Source organism: Centroberyx gerrardi, chromosome 5 (assembly GCF_048128805.1).
Source record: "Centroberyx gerrardi isolate f3 chromosome 5, fCenGer3.hap1.cur.20231027, whole genome shotgun sequence".
Classification (NCBI taxonomy): domain Eukaryota; kingdom Metazoa; phylum Chordata; class Actinopteri; order Beryciformes; family Berycidae; genus Centroberyx; species Centroberyx gerrardi.
Window position 1 is genome coordinate 26,774,733 of NC_136001.1, and position 27,687 is coordinate 26,802,419.

The window sequence follows — 27,687 nt, forward strand, 5'->3', positions numbered from 1 at the left end:
GTCCCTGACCCTCTGCTCTGCTGACTCGGCTGTCTGGTTCTGAGCAGCTGTGGAAGACCAAGGCCACAGTAGCTGCAGCTCTCTCCAACTCCCTGGCACCATCCAGGGCTACTGGACAGATGAGATTAGAAGAGCGAGAGAGAGAAGAGATGGAGGGAGGGGAATAGTGGAAAGAATGGGCTGTTCAGTACCTGTTTGGCATCATTCAACCTGGAAAGTAGACTTTTAGCTGTTGTTGCTGTGATGGATTTAAATTCCACACTGTACCTTTTGATGGAGGATAGTTTCAGTCTGGACACATCAGACCTTTATCAAAAAAGCAAGAAAAAAAAGTAACAAAATAAATCGAAGAAACCTGAGCAATGCTTTATGCAAATCAACACATTTTATTCTAGACATTCTAGGGTCTATATTGCACGACCCTGTTCTAAGAGCAACCTTACCTGCCTGAATTATTAAGTTAATTAAACATACCGCTTTCTGCTGGTTGGATTTGGCTTCGATGTTGACCGGCTCATCTTTACAGGAAAAGGAGCCACTTTAGAAAACACAAATCGCTCGGCAACAGCCATTCATCAGCAAACTTTATAGCCTCTCGGTAAGTACACATCCAGATATGTAGGGCAGGCATGTGCAGAAATACACGCGTGAACACTTGTACACATGAGCACACGTGTGCACACACACAAACATTCACGTTCGCATGCACACACAAAGATCAAGTCAAATAAAATACACTGAGCTTGGACCAAACTTTATTTTAAAAAATGACATCTAGTTGAAATCTAGTTTTATAAGCTACCAGTTACTTCACTGAAGTTACTTTAAAAAACACAAAACAAAAAACTACTAGTAGTTAAAACTTATTTGTAAAAAATGCAATGTCATACACCAGTGCATGCCATGTAATATACATGTAATACAAAATTACATGACGGCAAAAAAAAATACCACTGATTAGGATGTTAACAAAAATTGTATTTGAAATAAAGTGCAAGGTATGTTCACTGTGTTTGTAAAGCCTGTACTCTGACAGCTGCCTGCCAGAAACTAGAGTCCAAGCCAAATAATTTATCTGGGTTCATCATAGGAAGAAGTGAAAGGAATGTTAACTTTCTTCTGGATGTAATGTCCGTCACTCCTACATTTGTCTGTCACTCCTACATTTTCACAATGTTAACTTTTTGTTGTATGTAAACTTGAATGAATAAAACAGGATGTTCAAAATCAAAATATGAGATCAAATATGAGGCAGCAGTTAAAAACAATAAAAACATTCAATTAAAGAGTGAAACATGCAATTCCCTTATTTTGTTTTATAGCCAAAAGTAGTTGGTAGTTGCTACACCTCAAATTACAAATTGTAATAAAGTTCTAAAAACACTAGCCACTAGCTAGCTCCATGTAGTCAAACTACTCCTCCTGCTGACTATTGCAGTGAAGATGAGAGATATCAAAATATAAACTATGAGAACACATTGTGATTTGATGTATCCCAGGGAGATTTGGAAGTTCAATGCAGAAGGAATAGCAAAGAGTATTGTCACTTGCATGTTGTTCTTTCCCACCAACAGTGATTCACCAGCGGGCAATTTTGTTTTCCAATGAGAACATCCTTCTGGAATGTCAAGTCAGCACATATGACCTGCGTTTAACTGCCAATAAAAGCAAGACAAGCCATTGTTTTCATTCAACAGCTTGAGGAAAATACCTGCAACACTAAAGCTTCTCAACTACATGTATTTCTACTTGGACCCTGATGAGTTTGTGTGTAAAATAATTTATGCATTAAGGTTTTTGATAAGGATCTAGTCTTGAAAATACACATACTTCACTGTTCCTGATGAGCAACAGAAAGGGCAAACAGTCCAACCTGTCACTGTGGGCTTTAAATCTACCTGACAGTCTCACTGATCACAGAGCATCCCTCACGGACCATCCCTGTTGCTATGGTGACACAAGGCATTAGGTCAAAGGTGAAGGGTGAACCTCACTTCACTGTGGGTGAAGTGAGGGCAAACCATTAAGCATACAACCGGATGGGACACAGATAGACTGCCTCATTGTTCAAGTTTTCAGTGCATGTTTTTTTTTTGCCTCTAAATGTTCAGAAAAAAGAGAAACATCCGGATCAGAGCAGATACATGAGGATACAGCGTTTAGGGATGGATTTGTGCATCATCTTTATTAGCATGAATCAGAATGCCTGTAAAATATCATCCACACTCAATAGTCATGAACTAATTACAAGTGCCAGTGTATGGACTCGTACACATTATCATTATCACGGACAGAAGAATATTATACATACATGGACGTTCAATCCTTTTTATTACATTGATGCAAGCCACATGCTTAGGAGGTCAAGAAACGGGGTTGCACACTTCATATTAATGTAAACAAACAGCAACCAACCATTATCCTTTGATTATTACTATTCATGAATTGCACAGATTTTCCAAAGTTGTACAAACCTGAATCATTTAAAGTAAACAAAATATCTTATGGATGCTCAGAAATCGTTATGAACAGAGATGATTGACTAAGCCCACTATTCACTATTCTTCTATTGTCACTATTTTTTTGATAGGCTCTAGTGTTGAAAATGGATTCTCTGGCCATGCTGTAAGGAGTGTATGATTAACGTTTAGTATTTCACAGTAGTCTGAGCACAGCATAGAAAACAGTCACAACAATTTGAAACAGGAGCGGCCATTTGTAAACAGGGAGAGCAACAATCTTCCTCTTTACATTATTGCAAAAAAGTGATAGTATGATAGCGTCTGTGAAGAGGCAACTTAAAAATGAAAATCATGGAAACAGAAAAACACTCTGCAATGGTTGCATACTGTATTTTTTTTTTCGGTACAGACCTTGTATATTGTATTTTGTAGTATGCAGTTATTGCTTCAAGTTTTTCTTACTTTTTGACATTATCAAAACCAATGTCAGAAACTCGTATTTCAACTGACTAAATAATATTCTGAATTTGTATAATCTGAATTAAAATGATCCAGTATCAAAATATATTATGGGTTTCTTAATAGAATAAAAAATTAAATCAAAATATTATTCTAAATACACTTTGAGAAATGAGTCATGACAGTGAATTCTGTAAACTTTCAGAGATAAAATACAGTTTGTTGTTTTTTTTTTGTTTTTTTTTTACTAGTAACACAGCGAGCATAGCAGCACACGACATCATGCACTTAGTCAACAACATTTTAGAAACCTCAACAATTATACAAACACAGAGCACTTTTTTTCTTCCACAACAGACAGTGCCAACCAGTTTGAAAAAGACATCCAGTCAAAAAGGGGGGTGGCAATGCACCAAGCACAGAAAAAGAGAAACTACAAGCAATACAACATTCAGCAAAACAACACCTCTGAAAAAGTAGGAGTAAAAGACTATGTCTAATCATTTTGTACAATACCCAACAATACTTGTTGTACCTATACAACTGGTGTACCTATCAATTAACAATTTGTATCAACTGACAAATTACTTCCTTTGTCACCCACATAGACCATCTTTTTTTGCACAGACAGAATGATGACAAACTCACCAGAGGGTCTAAATTAATTCCCTCTCTCTTTTCACCCCCTGATTGCCCTGGTTTACAATGCAGAAGTGCCAAAATGAGATGGCACGGCTACATCTGATTGGAGTAGGAGGTGGGCCCGCCCACCTGGCTGTATTCAGATGGCTGGCCGAGGTCTCCCTGGGCGCTGTAGCCCCCTGACTGGTCAAAGCTACCCTGGTTGTAGGGCTGCTGGTTGAAGGTGCCGGCCTGTTTCTCAGGTGCCCCGCCTGGGTACCTGGCAGTGCCCTTATGCCAACCAGTCTCCTTGAAGACAAACCAGATGTTCCCAGCCCATAGGACAAAGTTCAGGAACCCAAAGACCTGGGGAGAGAGAAAGAGGAGAGAAACGGGGAGATAGAACGAGGCAGACAGTCAGACAAGGACAGAGAGATGTACAAAATGAAGCATACCACAAAGAAATAACTTTTTTTGTTTTGTCCCTGAAACACATCCTGTGCAACCTACCACCGAGGTATTGAGTCCGGACCAGCGCGGTCCATGCACAGAGCCACACTTGTTGGTCTGGTCTTTACAGGCAGAGATGAGGAGCTGGACCTCATCCGGATCAGTGGCTACCTTGACGTCAGACAGAGCCTTGGCCCAAGCAGAGGAACTGACCAGCCACATGAAGGAGAACACTACTGTCACAATAAAGTCCTGATGGCATGGCAGAGAGAAGATAAAAAAAAAACAATTACAGAAATGAATAACTCAAGAAAAGTGAACAAAATATGAAGGAGTGTCATTACTTTGTGAAGAGATACTTTTGCTTGATAGATAGGGCTTGCTTAGCACAAATGTTCAAATACTGATAATCTGGCATCATGATTCTTTTGGTAGAGTTGGTATAAGATTTCAAGAAAAACAGAACAACAGAGTTAATCAAGAATTTTACATGTCTTGTCTTATTGAACGTCCTGTTGAGTAATTGCCTAATATATCCTTATAAGGTCACAGGTCAGAGGCCACTGTACTCACAATGAGTGGTCCTCGGTTGTTTTCGCGGTACTTATTCTGGAAGAAGATGTAGACGATGGTGGCCATGAGGGAGTAGAGGAAGGCAAAGACGGCAATGGTGACGAAGAACTCCGCGGAGGACGAGTAGTCTCCAATGAGGAACAGGCGCTCCCTCCTCATCCCCTCGCACAGGGGTGCCTCAAAGGCCACCTGGTGCAACCTGACACACACAGGGAGGCTCAGGGCTTCAAATCCAGCAGATTCCAAAATGTGTCTATGATGTGTATGCTTTTCTGTTTTTTGTTAAAGCTGCACTAGACAAAAATACACCCGTCTTATCAGCCTAAATCATGAGGTGGGTTTCTAATTGAGATGCTGCAGATTCAACAGAAGAATACATTTATGCTGGTTTCAAGTTAGCGGTCAAAAAGAACCCAGAAGTTCCTGATGCATAGTTGTTACAGTATGTGAATATCACATATGGCAGCTTTAACTAGTGTCAGTGTGCATGCCTCTACAGGTTCTGCATGTCTCTAGATGTCTACATTCATGTCTGTGCTCCTGTTTTTCAACACATGCACAAGTTTGGAAAAGCATACGCATGCACAAACATACACATACACACATCATTTCAGAATTCAATAACCTCCTAAATGATGCCATGGAGACCTGTGGATATAAAATGACTGCAGTCTGGCACGATAAGCCCTGTAATGTTAATGTATTATAAGGCTATGAGACCATTTCAATGCATAATTTCAAAAGAAGGAACTCATGACTGTTGCTGCTGGGGTAACATAAAAGTATGCTGGTTTGACTGTTGAAGTATATTCATGTTGTCCTGTCTGCCTATAAGTTGGTATGGAATTCCACAGCTCAGAGGGCAGCGAGATCCAAGGGAAACATCAAAGTACAGATCACACACACACACACACACACACACACATGCACACACACGTTTCCTTCCCCTCCCTCTCTTGGTTCATTATATCTCAGACAAAATAAGTGGATTTTAATGAGCAGTAAAAACTGTAACTAACCATGCCTATTCTCTCCGGATTCATTAAATGTGGTATACGACTTAATGTGGTAAAAAAAAGAACACAAATCCACCATTGCATTGATGTATTTGTGTTCATTAGACTAGTGGTGTTGTCTTACTCTTCGATTATTACTACTGCGAGTCAAAAATTGTCCACACACTCTGCCTGTGTACATAAACATGATGCGGGGTGGACCGCTGTGTGGGACAATAAGAACATTCAACAGTGGGTGACTAATAGCATTCATGAGTCCCAGCATGATTGACATTATCATTCATTGGACTATTGAGATAATGAACTGGACAGACAGATATGGACAGAAAGGCAGACAGACTTAGAGGAAGACGATGGAGAGACGGAGCCTTCTCACCTGAAAGGATAGGAGAAGTCGATGCCGATGCTGAGATTGCTGCTGGCCTTCTCCATACAGTCCACACTAACCCGCAGCTGCCCAGTGTAGCCCCCGCATGTCGCAAATGCAAAGATGGCAAAGAGCTGCAGAGCCACAAAAGCAAGACATTTTAAATTTATGAGTGCCATGGAAATTGCCCTACTGGGTTAAATAAACTTAATTGAACTGAACTGAAGCAATAATGTTTCCATACTGCTAATTATGGGAGCACTTATTTGCAAAACAGTTATGTTGCCACCTTACACAGGTACAAACACCATACACACCACATTTTTTTTTTTTTCTCCATGTTTATTGTACGCACCTACATACCAAGGCAAATTCCTTGTATTGTGAACTTTACTTGGCAATAAACCTGATTCTGATTCTGATATGTTTGCGTGTACACGCAATACACAGCCATACACACACACACGTACACACACTGGCACATGCACAAAGCACAGCCACACACAAACACAATCAATTCCAACCACACGCTCCCCCAGTGAGTGGAGTGAGGGTCACTTCTCCTGACAACAACATCTATCAGATCCACCGGGGACACTCACTATCAGCACAGCTTTCCCTCACACTGTTCCTCTGTATCTGTTTTCAACATGCTGATCCTACTGAGAGGGCCCATGTGAGCACAGGAGCATCAGCTCTAATGAAATGCATTAGCAGAGCCCTGAGAACAGAATTGGCTCTTGCTTGGAGATTAGGGCATTTTCTAGCGCGCCTGTAGAGCAGATATTGAGCTGGCCAGTCAGCAATAGGCAGAAGCAGGCGGATGAGGAGACAGGGTCTACCAACCAGTGGGAATGAGATTTTTTTTTTTCTCTGAATGTGATTACCACCCTGACCATGAGTCAGGTGTCAATGCTCCATTATGAAGCAAATAGATGTATGGGGAGTGTTATTCTCAGTGGTATCTGCACCATTCCATTCACAGCTGAGACGGCAGATCAACACACAGCATACAAAATAGAAACAGATGTTAGTCTACTAAACTCTTTATCACAGTTTCTTCACAGATGTTCAAAGGTAAACACAGTAGGATTGGTAACGGTCAAGGCCAAAGACTTTCTTCCCCACATGCCAAACACAAAAAAATGCTTTTTGATTAATCATACAATGTTGACTATCACAGAGAAATGCCTTTAGATTTGTAAAAACAACTTGTTGAATCCATTTTGAGAATCACACATTTTATATAATTCCAATATCTCTCAATACCATTTGAAATTGGAAGGAAGGATGCTGCTCAAGTTGCTGGTAAAATCTGGGTGGAGAAAGTGAATGAGTACATTAACAAAATAACTGTATGAACGTGAAGCAAAGCATAGTTGAAAAAGTGTATGTGTGCTCAGCAAAATGTCCCTGGATAAATAAAGATAAAAAAAATAAAATACAAAAAACAACAATGTATAACAGATTTTTACGACTGCTTTGTCCCAGTTTTCAATGTGCAAAACTCTTAATGCAAAGAGCCAAACTGTACATGTACAGGATTTTGAAATCAAAGGGAGTGCTCACTGTAAATCATTTCAAATACAACAATTGAGCTTGAAAAGCTTTTGCTCACTGCTGTTTGGATAATATAAATATTAGGAAATGACCACTGCATACTGTGTTTTGATGAGAATTTCTTTTGCTTTGGCAGCATGATTTGGTAATGATCATTTTATTAGAAAATGCAGCATTGACTAAAATTCAGCAAGGAACAGATCTAATGTTCTGATGCAAGGATAAACCTTTTAAATAACGCACAACCTCATTTGACACAGGTGTTTTTATTTTGCATGCTATGTGTGATTTGGAGCCCAAAATTTTGAGTTTTGCACTTTGAAACTGTGTTGTGAAAACTGAGTCAAAGCAATAATAAAAAACTGTAAGTGGCATTAAGTTTTGGTACCAAACCCGAGTAGTGAGTATGTATATCAGCAGTCTGACCACCAGAACACTTTGCTGACGGCCATTCTCAACAATTTCTCAGCTGTGACGCCAATTTAACACAGACAGCATTTTGGCCACATCAGCACCTGGGCTACAATAGCTGCAGTGACACTGATATTCTGGCCATGTGGCTGTCATCACTGACAGTCATGGGCTAAGCTGGGGCTGAGCGAGGGAGGACAGGGTCACAGCCGGTAAAAGAGATCCCTCTCTCTATGCTCCCTCCGATGGCGCCTAATGATGACTTCATCACCACACTGATTTACAAAAGAAATTCCCGTACTTCATTAAGCATGTGCACCGACTGTTTCTCTCCTGGGAGTGTGAACAGAGCGGCACAGGAGAAACTGAACTCTGAACAATTAGTTTGTGTGCATGCACAGATACACACACAGGCAGAGAAAGCCATGAGAGAGGAGAGAGAGACTGCAAGAATATCGCATGTGAAATAGATGAAATTCCACAGATGAAATTTTAAATAAAAGATGGAATCTGACAGATAGAGCTGCTTTAGTGAGAGGGACGCTAGTGATCACATTCAAGTTACATCAAAACTGAGGTTCTGCTTTGGAAATATACCAAATAAAGACAGAATTGATTCTCTAATCCAGTCAATATAGACATAATGAACTTCACACCTCTTTTGCATTATAATGACTGTAAACTTTGGACATGCAGTAACCTTCATCATCAGGTAATTTTATTTATAATGCGACCTTATCATAAAGGTTTTCATAAAGTGATACAGAACACCAATATTTCCTGATCACACATGGTCTAGATAACCCACATGTTGAAACACATCTGCCACTAACTCTATCTTCACTGTTTTACCAAGACACTTGATTGTCTCTGATTCATACAGAAGAATCTTATAGATCCACTATAAAAACTTGAACTTACCGGAGCAAATATAACCATACACATTGAAGAAGGGAAGATGTAATCCAGCTTTGTTACGCTACAGGGCTTCCAGAAGCATTCTGATAATGAAACCGAAGCTAGAAGACGCTGCCCGAGGAAAGCACAGGAGTGTGTGTTTGTGTGTGTGAGTTTGAGTTCCTACTTCTCTCTATCTTGTGTCTCTCCATCCCTCTTCCCATTCTCCCCCTACCTCCAGTTCGGTTATCATGAAGTAAAAAAAAAAAGAAAAAAAAAAAAAAGAAAAGGGGAGAGGGAGGGTCAATCATGAGGACAGAGGAAGAAGCTAGGGCTAGAGAGAGGTAGAGAGAGAGAGAGAGAGAGAGAGAGAGAGAGAGAGAGAGGTAGAGAGAGAGAGAGAGAGATGAAATTGAACATCACAATGGACAGATACCTACAGATGGCAGCGTTTTAGTTCAGTGTCTTTGCCTGTCCCACAGCACCGTTTAGACTTTAACAACTGTATGTTCAAAGCAAACTTTGCACGCCTGAACCATTAGCATGCATCATCACCCAATTCAGTCTTCAGTATTTTTGGCATTTTGCTGACAGTCTTATCCAGAGCAGCTTACAATGCATGCAACAGTATAACCTTAAATTCCCAAATTGCCAGCATTAAAAGCAATAGTAAGTTGTGCAAGTGGTCAAAACAACAGCTCCCAGATATTGCTGCATTCTTTGAAAATTCATATATAGAGAACTGCCAAAACAGAAATAAAACCCAGGGAGAAAGACAGGTTTTTTTTTTTAACTTTGCAATCCTGACTGGGGAGGGGAGGTCATTCCACCATTGGAGGGCAAACAATGAGAGGAGTTTCTCTTGAGTTTGATGTGAGTAGCCACAACCTGAATTATGTGCTAGGATGATTTGCAGGCCTACTTCTTATGGGTTAATGATACGTTTTCATGAGCCTGGGTCTCCAAGGAAAGCCACTTCTGGATTTGGAAATGTTAAAGAAACCTTGATGTACAGTATACAAACATTGCATGCTCCCCATTACAGTAAGGAGTTTTGGAAAGAAAAAGCCTTCCACAACATACAGCAAATATGTTGTGTGATACCAGAAAGGACCAAATATGTGTGTCACAAGATATCTGAAAACTTAACAGACCACTATACCATCATTTGAGGAGAGAAGATTCATTGAATAATCATCTCGCAACACTCAATCATTCTTAATAGCATAGACAATAGCAATCCAGCAAGAAGTCCACAGAACACACCACTGACACCAGACTAATGAAGTACCTGTTCACTCAAGCCTAACCTGGTGGACAGAGCGATCAGCGCTCCAGCACATATGATTATTAAAGCTTTAGTTACTGACTAATGAGACTATAGCTCACAAGCTGTCATTAGAGGTAATTTCTGTGGGTGATATTGTTCAAGGACAACACGCTGCTGGGTACTAATCTCTTTGTTAGTACACCTAGCCTGCTGATCTCACACTAACACGATGTCACTGTGCTTGTTATAATGAAATGGATGACTGACCGGCCCCTCAGACAGCTCCACAGCTGATTCGAAAACACAGCTGAGATATTTGATTGCAGGACAGGAAGTGGCAAGTTGATGCATTATAGAAACATTATAGAAACAGCAGCAGCTTCATTCGTTATGAGTTGCAGATCAACGCACAGCCCAAACGCAAATAGCAATTAGATACTTCTTGCAGGCCAGACAGATTTAATGTTGGATGGTGGAAAATATTCTGCTGTGTGTATGCAGGGCGCAATTTGTTCATTATCAGATGAGAGGAAAACAGATATTCAAATATATTTTATCAAAAAAAAAAAGTTTTTCTAATAAAACAGGAGGGGGAGAGACTTGCAGCCTTGAAGGTTCAGCCTAATGCCATTTTGCTGATACTCCAATGCTAGAGGAGAGGGTAAAATACATAAAAAAATCTATTTCCGTATTTAATGTGTCCAAATCCTACAGCTGAAAGAAAACAACCAAATCTGTGGCATCACATGACATTATCCCATCGTCTTGCTGTCTCCGGAGATCTTTAACAAATCATACAAGAGCAGTGCAAACAGTGACGAAGAGTTTGATATGTGTATTGTGTTCAACCGTTTGTGGCGCCATTGATCGAATCCATCCAATAATTCCTCTTCTTAATCACTCCTGCTAACACCTGGACTGGGTTCCGTTCTGTTTATTGTAATCCATACCTCTACACCCCCCCCCCCCACCACACACACACACACACACACACACAGCAATTGTGCTCTGTCATATTATACATCCAGTGCAGGGAATCTATTCTTCATCTCCAACATCATTCTGTCTGTGAGTTTGTCACAGTATTTCCCTACTCTCTCCTCCTACATACACATACATGCCACTGCTGCTGATTAAATGAATGTGCGAGTTGTTTCCTCTCCTGCCCACGCCAGTGACACTCTGGCCCAAAGAGACATCATTATTGAGCCGGATGCAGGGTAGGTGCTGAAAAGTTTCTCTATTTGTTTTGCCTGCCTTATTTGACAAAGAGGAGAGGGATAATTGGTTGAGTGTAGTTGCTGTTCAGTTTCACTGAGCATTTCCAAACTTTTTCTTAATCCCCTTTTTTTAAATATACCTGAGCTGCATTTGAGAACAAACAAGGAGGCAGTTCTTGAATGAAATGATTATTTGTTGAAACCAAAGAATTAGGATAGATATAGGAAATGAAGAAGGTTATAGGCAAGGAACCAGGAAAAGACTTAGAATTGGCTGTCGTTTGGTCAACATGGGTTACCATTTGTGCTGCATTAATGCTACACCTCCCAGAAATGACTCTGATCGAACCAAGGGGCAGATTGGCATGGCTCAAGGTGGTATTTTTGGATGCTGGTACTGGACACAGGGAGGACAGGATATCTGTAAGACCCAAAGAAATACACTACAGTCTGGTCATGAAAGAGATGAAGTGGTCTAACCCTAACCCTGGATCAGAATACAGTCTGTGACGAGGGCGGAGGACTGAAGTCGCTGGAGAACGTTTGGCTTTGTGAGAGCTGAGGTTCTGTATTTGTGGGAAGATGTTTAGTCAAGAGAAGGTGGGAAAATACGTTTTTTAGAGATTGCCCCATTGGCCAATTTACCTGTTAAAGTGATGAGAACGTAGACACCAAAATCATCTGTGTGTCCCCGTGATAGTAAGTGATAGTAGCCTCTAGCATCATCTCAAAAGTTGGAAAATGGGAGCTTGTAGCAGCTCTACAGCTAAATCTTAAGTCATTTTAAATATGTGACTTGGTCTGGCAGTTTTGTGGAGGAGATTGGTAAAATTTACACTAAATATGATACAAAAATAATGTACTGTTTTGCATTTTCAGGACTACTTTCCCTGTGTGTTCCTCCTCATGCGATACTTGTTTTGTTTCCATAGGAGGTGAAGGTGGTGGACAGTGGGAGACTGTGTACAGCTAAAAATCAATGCGCAGTGGATGAATACATACTTGCTCACCTGAAATAGTTCCAAAAAAGAAACCTGGCTACATCAGCTATATTTCATTTCTAAAAGTTATGAATCTACAGGCCATATAATAAAAACCACAATCAACTTTTTGTTACTAAAGGTGTCCTCATCACTCACTCAGGAAGTGGTTCTCAATCCTCAGGACTCAGAATCCTGCTGCTTTTCATTCCAGCCATCCAATCAGGGACTGATTTACACCTGGGTTGCCAGGTGAACACAATTAACTGCAATTAACTAGCTGGTAGGATAGAAAACCAGCAGTGCTCTGGGTCACAAGGACCAGGATTGAAAAACTGACCAAACTGGCAAAACACAACCACATCACAGACACACATATGGAGCCACCCAACCTCTTAACACACACACACACCACACACACACACACACACACACACATACGCTCCTCATCTCCTCCCTCTGCTCTTATTACTCTCTCTGCCCAGTTTTTCCATATAAAGCTCCTATAGCCTGCAGAGCTCTCAGAACCATGATCACCATAATCAGAGCTGACGCCTGGTTAGCATGAGCCTCCCCACTCCCATATTACAGGCAGCTGGACACGCGGCCTGCCTGCCAGCAGCAGGAGGGGAAGATGCCTCTTTGGTTTGAATGGCCCTCAGCCTCTGGAGAGCTTCATTCAGTGTGGTTAAGCATTATCAGATCGTTCAGCCTGACCACACACACTCATCCCGGGAATGTGCGGGGACATGTTCTTCAAGTGCAAGGAGATGAAGTGTGTGTGTGTGTGTGTGTGCATGTTTGCATCGCACATGGGCATCTGTTTGCATACACAGTAAATGTGTAAATAAGCACCAAATACAGCCGCCTTTGCTAAATATGGAGGAAATATAAATAGGAAAGTGAGGATATAACAATTGTCTGTACTGATGGTAAGTATGAGTATATGTATCATGTTGTGATGTGTCTCTGATGAGTATGGCCCTCTTTTGGGGGATATTATGATTCACACCACTGAATATCATGCACTGTACATGCTCTCAAGCTCAAGTCAACACACACACACACACACACACACACACACACTTCTCTCAAATGTTCCTTCATGAATCTGTGTCTGGCTGAGACGATCTTTTCAAGCAGTTTTTAATTTGAAGAGATAACATCGCTAAAATTCTCAGACAAATTAGTCATTGATACCCCCATGTTACCATGGAAACATGGCCCCTGCTTCAACAGAACAATGAGTTTTAATTCCACGCTAATAAAAGTTCGATATCAGCCACATAAGAAATGACACGCTCACTTCCTCTGGCTTCAGGATTCATATAATTGCAGTTGAAAACGTATATACTTCTATTTCTGGGGTACTGCAAGGATATCGCGTATCAGAGAGGGAATTTATGGACTGAGAGAAACCGCAGCTTTATCAAGTCTCCCACGGCATATCAGATTGACCTGGAGGGACGATGCAGGATGTAGGAAGGAAGAGCTCTATCTTTCCATTTGGTTTGTGTTTCAGAAGGGGCTATTTTCTCCTCTGGCAAGTTTTTGATTTGAATGATCTCCACTGGCCCATTTATGGAACAAGCATCATCACTTCTGCCTGCTCATTGGCCTATTTTGTGCCATCGACTGCTTCTTAATAGGCATCATAAACCATTTCTCTGTTCATTGACCTCGCTGAACACTACATTAGGCCCGGCCATACTAATGGCAAGGTGAGGTCCTTTTAACTCACAACAAACTGCAATGCTGTCGATCGAATTGAGTGACACACATTGTGAAATTTGGTGAGAAACAGGAATGTTTTCAGGTTTAGACCACACTAGCTGCCTGAGATGTTACTGAACCGAAATATCTGTTTTCTCACACAACTATCATTTGAAAAACCTGTAAATGGATATGTATGAATATATATATGAAGGGTTTCATTCAAAAAGCTATTTGGAAAAATCTTGCTCCTTGAAATTCATCAGTCAATATTTCAAAAACACAGATGATTCTATCATCAAAAACATGACTATTTGATGAGCAGTGGTCTTAAGATGACTCATGACTTTAACAGATACCCACAATGTATTTTCCTTTCATGCCAGCAATAATTTGGGAAGAGCAGCAATCTGTTTTTTCAAATGGTGCATATCTCATTTTGGATTGAAACTCCTCATGTATAAAACAAGTATGAATTCTTTGATAATTTGATCAGTCTTCCCAGTCTACCTTACCACCAGCCTATCTTCATAAAAGAGGCTGTACTTTTTGAGGCATCTGCAGAACTATTGCATCAAGGGCATCCAAACAGGAAGCATCATATTATTTGTTATTTAACCTTTATTTAACCAGGTAAAATCCAGCTGAATCCCGTCTTTTTTCAAAGGAGACCTGGCCAAGTTAGTAGCATAAAAAGTTACAGACAGGACAACACTAAAACAGTTAAAAAAACTAGAAGCTAAAGCACTAAACAAACAGCTTAAAACACTAATAACTACAAAGCAACAAGAAAAAAAGTTATGTACTACGTGGGTCACACCTACGAATAGAGACAGGTACCAATGGAGTAATTCACCTAGAACTTAGAAGAGTTTTAGAGGGCTATGTAAGCAAGGTAAGTGTGAAATCAAACAAAGAAATTGTTGTTGCTTTGGGAAATCCAGCATTACTGATTTTAATTTGATATGAAAAACGGGTGCGTTAAATTGTAACAGCAGTAATATGGTATTGAGGTGACACAACTTTAGAATTCAGGAACTGAATGGCTCAAGACACGCTTTGAACACTTACATCATATGAAGCTACTGCCTCAGTACACTATGTGAAATGCATTATCAGGTGATTTATGCCACCTTGTGGCTGAAAGCAGACACTGAGGGAACTCCTCATGTACCTTCAGGTGCATTAATGGCTTGTTATTTTCTGATGAATGCAACGTTCAAGCCAAACCAGGCTAGGATGGACCAGATGTAGTCTACAGTAAGGTATGATTCAAAACAGAGGTTCTCAGGCACAGTGTGGACACAGTGTGGACTGAGATTACTGGAGCACTGTGAGGGGGGATGGCCTTGAGTCAAAAGGAGAGTTTTGTAAGAATTGGGGGGGTCGAGGGACTGGTTGGTTGACAGTTTGATTGTTACATCATAGCCTTGTCACAGCTAATAAAGGGAAGTGGCAGTAATATCCTGTGTAAAGACACACACTCACAAACACACACACACACACACACACACACACACACACACACAATCAAAGAGATTTTGACCAAGATATTAAAAGGAATCAGTATCTCTTGTCAAGTGATTCATCTTTTGTGTAGCTTGTCTCCTCTCAGTGGAAGTGACTCCACATGAGTGCTGCTGTGGAATGCTGCGGTGCTGCATGATCACAGCGGCACAGTGTCCAGTACACAGCTTTGGACATCACCATACTAAACTATGCTTTGCGAGGCTAATCTAGGTCACAGCGGGCTAAGCCAGGTTTGGCTGGGCTAAGTGAGCCCTAATCAAAGCCAAACACCGTATGATAAACCCGGGGTTTGGATTTCCGCTCTTCCTCGGCAGCCCCTGGCCTCAGGTGGAGGCTAAACGCTGCTTGCCCGGCTTTGGCGCACAGCTGGGACCACTGCAGGGAATTCTTCTAGTGAAGTGTCTTTTAGTAATTCCCTCTCTTCAGCCTCTTTTGGTTTCCGAGGTGTGATAGGACACACAAACACGCACACAAATGCGTGCACATGGGCGTGCGATAACACATCTGCACGCATGCACACACGCTTTTTACACATTCACCCGTCAACGTGTGAAGTCACATGTAACTAAAAATCTCAGAATTATTGTGCATGCAAACTGTGCGCTTATCTACACACACAAATGGAAGGAGATTGAGAAAGTGAGCAGGAGAGAGAGGGAGAGGATAAATACTCCCTTCCAATTATCACAAACCCCCCCTACAGACACGCCCCTTTCCTTGCTCTCTCTCTCTCTCTCTCTCTCTCTCTCTTTCTGTCTATGCATCTCTCTCTCTCCTGCAGCTGCCTCCTCTCCCTATGATTTTCGGCTTGGGTTTTTAGCCCCTCTCGTTTCTGGCTGGGGCCTTTGAACAGGAGAGCGTGGCATTGTGGAGGGAGGGTGGGTGCTAAGCCCCGCGCCCCCGTGTGTTTATCTGCCTCTCCCAGCTGGGCTCCTCGGGGAAGCAGCAGAGATGGAGCGAGAGAGGGAGGGAGAGAGAGAGAGAGAGAGAGAGAGAGAGAGAGAGAGATCCGGGGTACAGGAACGAAAACCGTCTGCAATGCAAACAAAGCTCTAAAGCGTCTCCCGGTATGCCCTCTTCTCCACTGACCTACATGGGATATAAGAGCACAGCACGAGAGCAAAGGACCACTGTTTGCTTTCAAATGCATGTACTGTAAGGTAGATTTACACTTAAAGCAAACAGACGAAAACATAAGGTTTGTTGTTGACTGCAGACTGAGGTGAATGGATGTGGAAAAGAATGCAGGGATGCGGTCTGAGGCGATAGATAGATAGATAGATAGATAGATAGATAGGAATGATGGCAGGGTGAAAAGAACATTTGAAGAGAAGAGAAAAGCAGAGACGGTAGAGTAGATGGGAGGATGCGATTAGAGCGGCAGAGGAAGCGGTGGAGGTAGCGCTGAGTGGGGAGGTGAAGATCATGTTAAGTGGCAGACAAGCTAAAAGGTGCATTCACTGATGAGCTGCACTTGACATTTTCGCAAACCTCCCCGCAGATGCCGCGCGCGCACACACACACACACACACCGTCCACCTGCTCTATTCAAGCCGATAGGAATCGCGGCGGTGTCGAGTGGCTGCCTCAGGAGGAGGAAAACGCCTCAAATGTTCAGCCCCTCTGCCTGCCTGACTGGGAGGAACAAAATCTGGGACACTCTTTATGAAGACAGAAAGAAAGAGAGAGAGAGAGAGAGAGAGAGGGAAAGTGAGAAAGGGAGGCCTATCTCATTCAATTTGCTTATCCTCCACTATAATTACCAGCATCGAAGAAGCCATATACTCTAACTGTTAGAGCTGAACTACACTGAAAGCTGTGAGAACCAACCGTTTAGAGCTGTGTGGTTTGGATAGGGAGCGAAAAGGGATGTCAGGGTATCTGCAGGTTTCAGAAAGCCAGATTTAAGACTTTTTAAGACCTTCATAATGCTACCTGGAGTTGAATTTAAGACCAATTGAAGAAACAAAATAAAGAAACAAAGCTGGCAAAGCGATCCTATTTCAGACTGAGCATAGCTAATGAAAGTTGTGAAACTATAAATGGGCAAGAAAAAGTGTTTAGTAAAGCAGATATGATGCAAAACATGTTTTGCATATTGTACTGCTAACCCAGTTCTGTATTAATCTAAGCGTGGACATGCAGCAGAAAACCTGTCATTACATGTTGGAAAAAATTTAGGACCTCTAATTTGATATTTCAGTACATTTAGCTAATTAATTAAAAAATAAAGACTATTCCAGGACCCCTGAATACGCTGGACTGCTGGACTTCTCTCTCTCTCTCTCTCTCTCTCTCTCTCACACACACACACACACACACACAAGGCTGTCCATCACAGGCATGTCTATCTCTCATTTTCCCTCCTAATCTAGAGGTTTCATCCTGTCTGTGTACATGTTTTTGTGTTTGCATTTACATGTATGCATGCATGTGTGTATATACAGTATTTCTATACGTCTATATGTGCCTGTTTGTGTGTGTGCATGACCGCCTGTGTGCTGGGGAACGTGCGTAACCTCTGTATGCATGCACGTGTGTTTATCTGCGTGTGTTTGAGGACATGGATGTGTGCATGCATGTGTGTACGTATGTGTGTAAACGTGCACGTACGTGTTATGGGAGTGTAGGGTAAAAATATCCCCGTCGCTCCACTCAGCCAGAAGCATTAGCCACAATCCACACACACAGTGTGTCTGTGGCTCCCACTGCTACGCTCCGCCAGTGTGCTAACACGAGCAATTTTACGGCAGCTAGTTAAGTACAAAACAAAATGTTGAGTGCGTATCAGAAACAGCAACACAGCCAGGGCAGCAGACAGATGCTCACTTGAACTGGAGGTGGAGGGCTATCACCTTCACCCTATATATTACTGTCGCCATTTGAAAACATCATTATGCCACATTTTGTTTTTACTTCAATTGAGGCATTTCATGGTCTTCTGTGGGTTGAAAAAATTCTGGCATCCTTGGGTTTATAAAACCCTTTCAGCTCAAAAATGCATGGTGGTCAAGCTAAAAAACAAGGCTGAAAAGTTGACATTTTTGGACATATGTGGTTTCCACCCAACAGCAATTGTGTCATGTGGAACAGAACAGAAAAGAACAGAATAGAAAAGAGCAGAGGAAAGAACAGAGTAAAATAAGGATTTACACCTGTAATAATGACAACAAACAGATTTTCCCACTACTCGTCACACAGATGTGGATCCCTGGAGGTAATCCTCCAATGATACGGATCTCAGCCGCTATATTAGTCAGAAAAAATCCTACTTCACTGATTGTATTACAGGCTTAACAAAGGAACTAGAACCACAGGCGTTCATGTGAAAGCAGTCTGATCCCGGCTCCGGCAGCAGCAGCAGCACAGAACAAAATCAGAAGCTCATTTAGTGGCGGCTGATCCCTCCTGCACAGGCAGCACTCTGTGCCCCGGACAGTCCACATTCATCTTTCTCTCCATCTCTCTGCCCTCTCTCTCTCTCTCTCTCTCTCTCTCTGTAAGCTTGACTGACCACAAGCAGGCAGAAAATCTCCATTTATTTTTGTAACAGTGTCTCTTCTTGGTGCTCCTCTTCTCCCTGTGGGGTTTCCATGGCTACTCGGTCAGGTGACCTCGCTGGAGCCCGGCCCCTGTGCCCCGCGGTGACTGTCACTGCACTTACTAAGCCGGGGCCACCCAACGGGAATGTAATACAACCCCACTGTGTGTGTGTGTGTGTGTGTGTGCATGTCTATGTTTGTGTGTTTGCGGGTTTATTTGTGTCATGAGGACCAAATGTCCTCACACGAGGATAGAAAGATGAAGAAAATCCTCCAAAGTGATGACAGTTCCTCAGTCTTGTCTTGTAACAGGGACTGTTGCAGGGTCCAGGATGGGAGCAGTGTTGGGGGAGGGGGGCTAGAACTAGGGTTAAGGTTGCTGAAAGGGTTTGAAGATCAGACATGTAGTGGGGAGGGTTCAGGGTTAGGGAATGAGTGAAGCCAGTTGAAGGTCCTCATGTGAATTATAGTATAGGACTTTTCACTCGTTTTTATTTTATATGGTTTTCAATTTTTAGTTCAATTTCAGTTTAATTTGAGTTAGTCCTCAGTGTTTGATTTGTAGGTTTAGTTTATTTATTTTTTATTTTTTTATTTTTACAAAGCTTTAGTTTTGATGTAGTTTCAGTTCCAGTTTTAGTATTTTTCGTGGGGCGGGGGGTGGGGTGTTATTTATTAAGGTATAATAATAGAAGTTCAGAGTAGGTATTTTGTATACGTTTGCAACAGGTATTGTGTAATACAAACAATAAATCATAAATTCTCCTTAAAATGTATTTACATAAACAAAAAGATGAAAACTAAAAACATTTCACACATTTCAGTATATGACCATGTTTTTTAACACCTAGTTTCTGTCCTAGTTTTAGTTTATTCTAATAACCTTGGTGTCTAAACGTGTCTGTGTGTGTGTGTCTGCATTGAACCAGTGCTGCCTGTGTATATGCCTACGTACTGTCTCTGTGCCTGTGTGTGTGTGTGTGTGTGTGTGTGTGGGATGTCTTATTTGACCGGATGTCCAGCCTTGTCCGCCAACAGGAGAAGACAGGCCAACCTTTCCCCGTCTGAGTCACAGATGGCGAGCCATCGTCTCAGGGTTGAGAGGGAGGCAGCAGCCCGGCTCCAACCTGACGGGTCAGGAAGGCCACGTCACACCCAGCAGCTCGTCAGCTACCACAGTCCAGGTATACTTTAGGCGCAGAGAATTATTGGAAATGTGCTTCAGATGCTGGTATAGATAACTTACCAATTTATAGCCATTTTATAGCCATCTATCTGTAAGGGACCCATTGCTGCCATTTGTATGTTAATGCTTCATCTGCACATTACAATAAAAGAACAAACAATTCTGACTTCTGTATTCAAAGGTCCAAACTCGCACATGCTCAATGGGATGAGGTTCATTTAATGACTGTAAAAAGAGGCAAGTGTACTGTCCATCATGCTTCTGATCCAGGTTGGAAATCTCATTATTGTAAGAATTATTTTATTAAAAATACAAACAAAAGACCAAAAAGATCCAGGTGAGGTTTGCAATAGAGTTTCCTGGACATTTTCTGCAAATGTTGCACAATGCAACATTGGGCCTCAGTGGTTTCAGAATTGTTATTTAATTTCAGATATAAAATTCTGAAAGTTCTTTAAATACTAAAGCTAAATAGCTAAATATCAAAATGTATCAAGTTTATACTCAGTAAAACACGATTGCTTGCTGAGTGTGCAGGGAACATTAAACTTGTTTTTGAGACACTACATTGAAAGACAGATACACATATATTTTGACAGTTTTGGAGCATTTTGTTATGATGTTTATGAAATGTTCCATTTTACGCCTGTCAACAATGGGATACATCCTGATACTGATTTATATGTGAAAGGCCAATATCAGATTATATTATTGATGCTCTAATTCATCTAACCCAAATAGACCTCTGAAGTAATGAAACAGAGCAGTTTCTTTGAATGGATCTTACAAGCTTGAAGCCAGTTTCTTGAAGCATTCAATTCGTCAGCGCTGGCCCCACATCCGCTTGTCAAAAGGAATTGACTGAGTTCTGTGCTGAAAAACAGATCTTTGACCTGGTAAGTCTCTTGCGATATCTGTCAGCAGCTGTCGCCAATCTCTCCGCATCTCGCTCCTTTCACTCTTTCACTTGTTCTCTCTCTTTGTGTGTGTGTGTGTGTGTGTGTGTGCGTGTGTGTGTGTGTGTACGAGCCCCTGCTCACGTTAATCATGAGCACTGTGCAGCAATCTGTCATGAGGCAAAACTCACAACACTATAGCACATGTTACCCAGGTGATCAGCCAATCAACAGAGGATGCCTCAAATCCAGAAAGAGAGACAGAGAGAGAGAGAGAGAGAGAGAGTGAGAGAGAGAGAGAGAGAGAGAGAGAGATTGTCCTAATAGAAGCTGCATCTTATTTTGCCAATCCGTCTGCATTCAACATCGTTTTAATCTGAGACGTCATTTGCTCGTGTGAAGCGCTGCATTACGCATTTGCATAACTACAGAGGATTTCTGGCCCGTCTCCCCCAATTTCCAAATGAAAATATATAACCAGCATTCATTTGGCCCAGTGTTTGGGGATTAGGATTCCATTCCCAATATGTCTCTCATTTGCAATATCAAAAGACGTCGATATTAGATAGAGATAGAATTTGATTTCACAGTTTCTCATGGACCTATATATAGGTTGATAGGTTCACTTCATTATAACGGACAAGGAATACAAATTACAATTTTGACTTAAAGCGCAATGCCAGCAATAAATACAGACATGAGATACATATAGATTATCATATATTATAGTAAGTATCTTCATATGTAGTCTTCTTATTTAGTAGCTTGACTTATTTTCCATTTTCAAACTACAGCCTGAAATAAACACAACCCTACAATTCCTGATGTTTTCTAGCTGCAGGACCTGTAGAGCTTGCAGAAGAAGGAAGAAGAAGAGGACAGATTTCACTTTAAATTCTGTTGATAAACTGTGTTATAGGCATCATTCAGCCTCCAGATATCCCTCTGTGTTGAATTCAGTTCAGTTTTATTAAGATCTCTAATGGCCAAGTGAAAGGGCCAAACAAATAAGACTTGATGGTTCACAGAGAGGGATTTTGATCTCTTGTTGAGCCATATTACACTAATTGATTGATGAATAATATGAATCCAAAGTCTGGCAGTTGGTGCTCAGTCTGCTCATCATGGGGAGTGACACAGCCATGCGACTGAAGACGGTGCAAACCAACCAGAACGATACAAACTTCCTCACTGCTGACTCCAAGTTGTAAGTGACGTCAAAGAGGCTTCCCACACTCTTTCTATTCTTTTCATATTGGAAAGACTCTGGTAGGGGCCAAGCAATAGCCGAAACCCTTGTGACAAATAATCTTGCATTGTGGCATGGGCTTATCGGACACACACAAACACAAACACACACTGTACTCTGACATAAGAGCCCTGTCCACCCGCGGGCGTAAAGTAAAGTACGGAGGATGACATCACAGGACAGTGGGTCAGTCCCGGGACTCTGGATGAGGGGAGGACCCTGACTCATAATTGAGACTCGTGACGGACTCGTTCCTTGTGACTCATCGGCTTTAGCCTTGCTGCGGTTGGCGGCAACGGAGTGGATAGAGCAGTGGCAGAATTGGCCTGTGTGTGATGATACGAAGGCCACGGTGATGCTTTAGCGCACAAGAAAATGCATGTATATTTGCGTCATGTGCTCAATCAACTGTGCAATTTTGCTCTCTCTTTCTCTTTGCATCAATCTCTTCACGCACACACACACACACACGCACACACACACATAGGCACACTCACATAAAGACACACACCCACACGCAGTGAAGAGTTTGGGCACATCTCAAAGGACAGCTTCTGCATGAGTTGCTCGATGGAGGAGAGGAGGGGACCTTACAGCTGTTTGGAGCAGAATATGCCAGCCACTGACAGTGTGCCAAACAGGGCAAGCACACACACACACACACACACGCACCCACACACACAGACACGCACACACACACACACGTTGAGCTGTATACCATCCTCTAGAATCTCCCACAGACATGGCTGATTATGAATTCGCCTTATCCTTGCGCAGACCCAGTACTCGGATGAAATCTCTTATGGAGGAAACCCACTGGTCTACTGCAACTGTCTGGACTAAAGTCAGCATAACCTTTAAAGGACCTTCTTCTCTATTTGTCCACATGACCATTCAGCCATATCTGCAAAGGTTCATTAGCAAAGTAAATGTCATTCCCTATCTAAACGAATGCCTCTAACGCCTGGGGGCATGTAAACAAACCTAACTGACAACCATGTGTTTCTATTGGTGTCCTAATGTGCAAAGCAATCTCTAACACGTCTGCCTAGGGCTTTTGATAACGAAGCATGATTGTTGTACATACACAGAAAAAAGAAATATGGCTGACATTGTTTTCATGGTTTTACAGACTCTTAACAAGCGACTGCCGTGTCAACTCCAATCTAAGTTCAACTTAAAATGTTTACGGCCAGGAGGAAGTCGCTGTTTGAATGGCAGTCTTACAAAACCGGAGAGAATAAAAAAGCCCTTATACTCTCCGATCTAAACTGGAAAGCTACATCAGATCCTACATCTGTGCCCATCAGAGTCTCCTGAGGCTGAAACCGAAGCGAGCCGGAGTCAGAGACTAATGGAGGGCCAAATGAGGGCAGATGTACAGTAGCTCCATCATTTAGGCTCCAGGTGGAGGCAGATACAGTAGAGTGATATAATTCTGGGACCAATGGTGTAGTTGAGGCTATATGGAGATCGTTCCGCCTCCTTTTCTGGCTATTTAGCATATACTTAACTATCCGCCTAACACCCGCTGAAACAGGATGGTGTGACTGCACTATATCACCTCCCCTGCAGCACTATACCGCCTCACACACCACACCATGCCATGCCACTGCTGGGGACCGATCTGTGCTCTTGAATAAATCAGAATACCTGGGTCACGATTTGAATTGTTTGCATTTTTTATAAGCCTATTGGCCAGAGGGGTAGTTGGAAAAGTTTCCTTCTCTTGAGATATGGGTGAGGGGGGGAAAAGGCATGGCAAAGCAAAGGTCACATTTATAATAGTGTAGCGTGTTTTCTTGAGGTTGGTGTGTGTGTGTGTGTGTGTGTGTTGTGAGTGTGGGGGGTTTGTGTGTTTAAAAATTAAATTTGGCTTATATAAGATTGTGTATGATTATTTCAAATTGCTAAATGGAATAAGTCAGTCAATTATTGACAACACTACCTGGTTATCAATGGATCAATACATGACACAGGATGTCACTGGATGGCACACAGTCATGCTCACACAATCACACATCGCCAATCTCCACACACACTTCTCCCCACACCACACACACACACACACACACACGGACATGGAGACGGAGCTGTGACTGAGTGTTATCTTCATCATACAGATGGTGCTTTGGATCATCTGCCTGTTCTTTGGCTCTGGCCTACAAAGTGAATCTGGTCACGCACAAACAGCCGATGGGACGCACTCAGTAACTCACCTCGCTGATAGAGATCTGCCTTATCTCTGCCAAAATGTCACGTGTGTCTGATGCAAGTGTGTTTGAGCAAGGTTCACTCCTTTTTGCATGTCCATAAAAAAACACAAACAGTTATTTTATGGCTCAGCGACGAGCTCTCCCACGGAGGAATCTCAGCACACGTGATGGCATTTGTAAAAGTGAGAAAGACAAACACAAGCGTGAGCACGCACACACACACACACACACACACACACACACACTACACACACACACCATATCTGTGCATAAGCTGAATACCCTAATGGCTACAGTAATTTCTCTAAACTCACATCAAAGAAAAATCACTTATCTCTTTTTGCCCTTGGGCTACTCAGCACTGTAAAATAAACGAGGGAAATAGAACTACAAGACTACAAACGACACCCAGAGAGAAAGAGGTAATAAAGCTCTGATTCAGTCAGAGCTAGGACACCCCAGTCTTATTGTTGGTTCCTGTTATATCACTTGACTTGGGGTAAAATGGGGCATTTCTTTTTAGAGCACTGGCAGAAGACGCACGGGATTGGCACAACATATCCACAAGACGCATAATGGAAAAGCTACATAGCGGTTTACCCTGGCATATATAGTTCATTACATAAACTTGAGCCATTTGGTCACGGTAAAACGGATCACTGCCGCGCTGATTGATGGTGCGCTGGGACTGTCCCTCACCGTGTGGAAGTGCAGCATCACATTCAGCATTATGAGAAAAACAAACAAAAAACAATAGATGCCAACGGTAAAGTTTCACCAGAGTGCTACAGGAATTTATCAAGTCAAAAGCAGATGTTTGCGTGTTTTATTTCCCACTCAATGTAGTCAATCACCATGAGTCTCAGTTATGTTGCGGGAACCCACCGGGGGTTCAGCGTTTTGTAAATAACACGGGCACACTGCACACACACACACACACACACACGGACCCCCAAAAATCGCAGAACACATCCTACATTATGTAATTCATTTGGTGCATGCGTTACAGCATAATGAAGTTATTTCGCGCAGAAAGCAAACTTCCAACTTACCCACTCCAAAACACGGATAAATCCCAGAGGTAATTTGAGCACTTGGAATGTTCCCACTGATGCGAGCTGCATAAAGACAGAGGGAGATAAAGACATTCTCATTTCTATGATCAATTAACCAAACGCGGCCAATTTAACAGAGAACTGCAAGCAGCTCTGAGACAAAACTCCCTTGTTATTAACTGGTGTACTGACCTGATTAGCGGTGTCCATTTCAACAGCACTTTCTTTCTGACTTGTTTGATTGAATGTAAACAATTTCAAAACGCAAGCCAAGACCCGATTGATGTGTCGCGCGTAACGGGGGCTGTAGGCTCTAATTCCGACTCCGTACGGAAAAACCCGAGTCCCCTTCGGATTTGTTGGGAAAAATAAATTGCCATGGAGACAGGCGGGGATTGGCTTCCACGAGGAGGAGCGACGCCTTCGTTATTTTCTCATTGGACTGAATTGATTTGTTATTTTCTCGATCCTGGTTGTTTATTTTGTCTATCGTGCCTCTCTGCCTCTGAGCATAACGACTATAATAAAATCCTTATTACTTTTTTAGTGTTAATGGTGGTTTGATAGACGGGGCGAAACAAAACGAATTTTCTGATTAAATATGTGCAATTGTAACAAACAAAGCAAAGACTTCGGTGATTAATGTCTTTTGTTCCAAATCACTTGAAATCGACTGGCTGCCTTTTGCGTAAATCTATCAATAAAGACGGCGTATCTTTATTTACTATAGGCTGATATTCAACAAGTTCGGCTGCTTTAATTAGGCCTATTTGTATATTACCTACACTCTCTGTCTATAGGCTATTCTGTAAATTTCTCTCAGGGGGGGTCATTAAAATCTTATCTAATCTAATCTAATCTAATCTAATCTCAAAGTTCTGTGACAGGCACTGGATTTGCACGTATTCTGATTTTTGATAAACTGCTCACAGGAGGCTCACTCATGCCTGAATGAAACTGCAACCTTGATCTGCAAATATCCAAAGCATTACATAATTAACCTGTGTTGTCCGATAGAGAGACAGTAGGCCAAATGTGTGTGTGTGTGTGTGTGTGTGTGTGTGTGTGACTTCCACAGTAACCTATTTTGGAGGTGACCAGATTTTAGACTGCACACAATTAATTGTTCTACCATTAGCCTCAAAGAATGTGTTTTTGTTTCTGTAATTGGTAAAACACAGTAATGCCAAATTGTGGGGACCCACTTGCTGCCTCTCAAACTTTGAAATAACGGCTCAGAGGCAGCAGAGTCCCACCAAAGAAGTCACAGCATTCGCCCCGCGCTGCAAACGTGACTCACTGGAGACATAACGTTATGCAATGTGTGACAGCCAGGAAGGGTTTCCAAGCCTGGTCTCCAGTGCATGCATCCACACATACACCAAGGTACACACACACACGCACACACACACACACACACACACACACACACACACACACACACACACACATTCATACATACAGCTGTGTTTATATTACTATCAGCTATTAATTTTTGTTGTTTTTCCCTTAATTTTATTGAAGTGATGATCTCACATTGTCTGATTGTTGTTCTTAGCCAGGCCAAGAGCTGGAGCAATTTGTCATCTAATTAGATTGCCCTGCAGGGAGGGAGGGAGAGAGAGAGAGAGAGAGAGAGAGAGAGAGATTCTCTCTGCAGGCAGGATGATAGGGAGCGAGGGGGGCTTCCCTGAGTCTGCTACACTGATGACAATTCCTGTACAGCCAAGTGCAAACTGCTCTGACAGCGTGGCTAATTTTACAACATCTCCCCTATCGTTCCTTCGCTTTCACTTTCTTCCCCCTCGCTCTTTCGTTTTCGCCCTCCCTCTCTCTCTCTCACGCTCCCCGCCTGAAGGGCTCTGTCCATGCGATTAGGAAATCGTTAGATCTGATTGGCTAATATTTTCACCACAGGAAATCAAAAGGATCCGAGCAAGAAGAGCAGAGTCTCTCATGTGTACTTTATCCACTTAGTTAGGATCTGTCTCAGATAACGAGCTGAGACACAACT

The 27,687-nt window shown here is 42.1% G+C and overlaps 1 protein-coding gene across 1 annotated transcript; it reads right to left on the minus strand.

The window, feature by feature from the left end:
* Positions 1-3,656: 3,656 nt before the first annotated feature.
* Positions 3,657-25,883, minus strand: synpra (synaptoporin a). Its single transcript, XM_071915616.2, has 6 exons — positions 25,866-25,883; positions 25,671-25,736; positions 5,958-6,082; positions 4,566-4,764; positions 4,053-4,244; positions 3,657-3,908 (listed from the first exon to the last, which is right to left on the minus strand). The coding sequence occupies exons 1-6, from the start codon at positions 25,881-25,883 to the stop codon at positions 3,657-3,659; spliced, it is 852 nt and encodes a 283-aa protein (XP_071771717.1).
* Between the last annotated feature and the right edge of the window lie 1,804 nt (positions 25,884-27,687).

Excerpts from the sequence above, each read along its gene's own strand:
- synpra (XM_071915616.2), bottom strand. Across the intron at positions 6,083-25,670 it reads TTATCCGTGTTTTGGAGTGG|CTCTTTGCCATCTTTGCATT; the intron begins GTAAGTTGGAAG and ends GTGGCTCTGCAG. Across the intron at positions 4,245-4,565 it reads ACAACCGAGGACCACTCATT|GACTTTATTGTGACAGTAGT; the intron begins GTGAGTACAGTG and ends CCATGCCATCAG.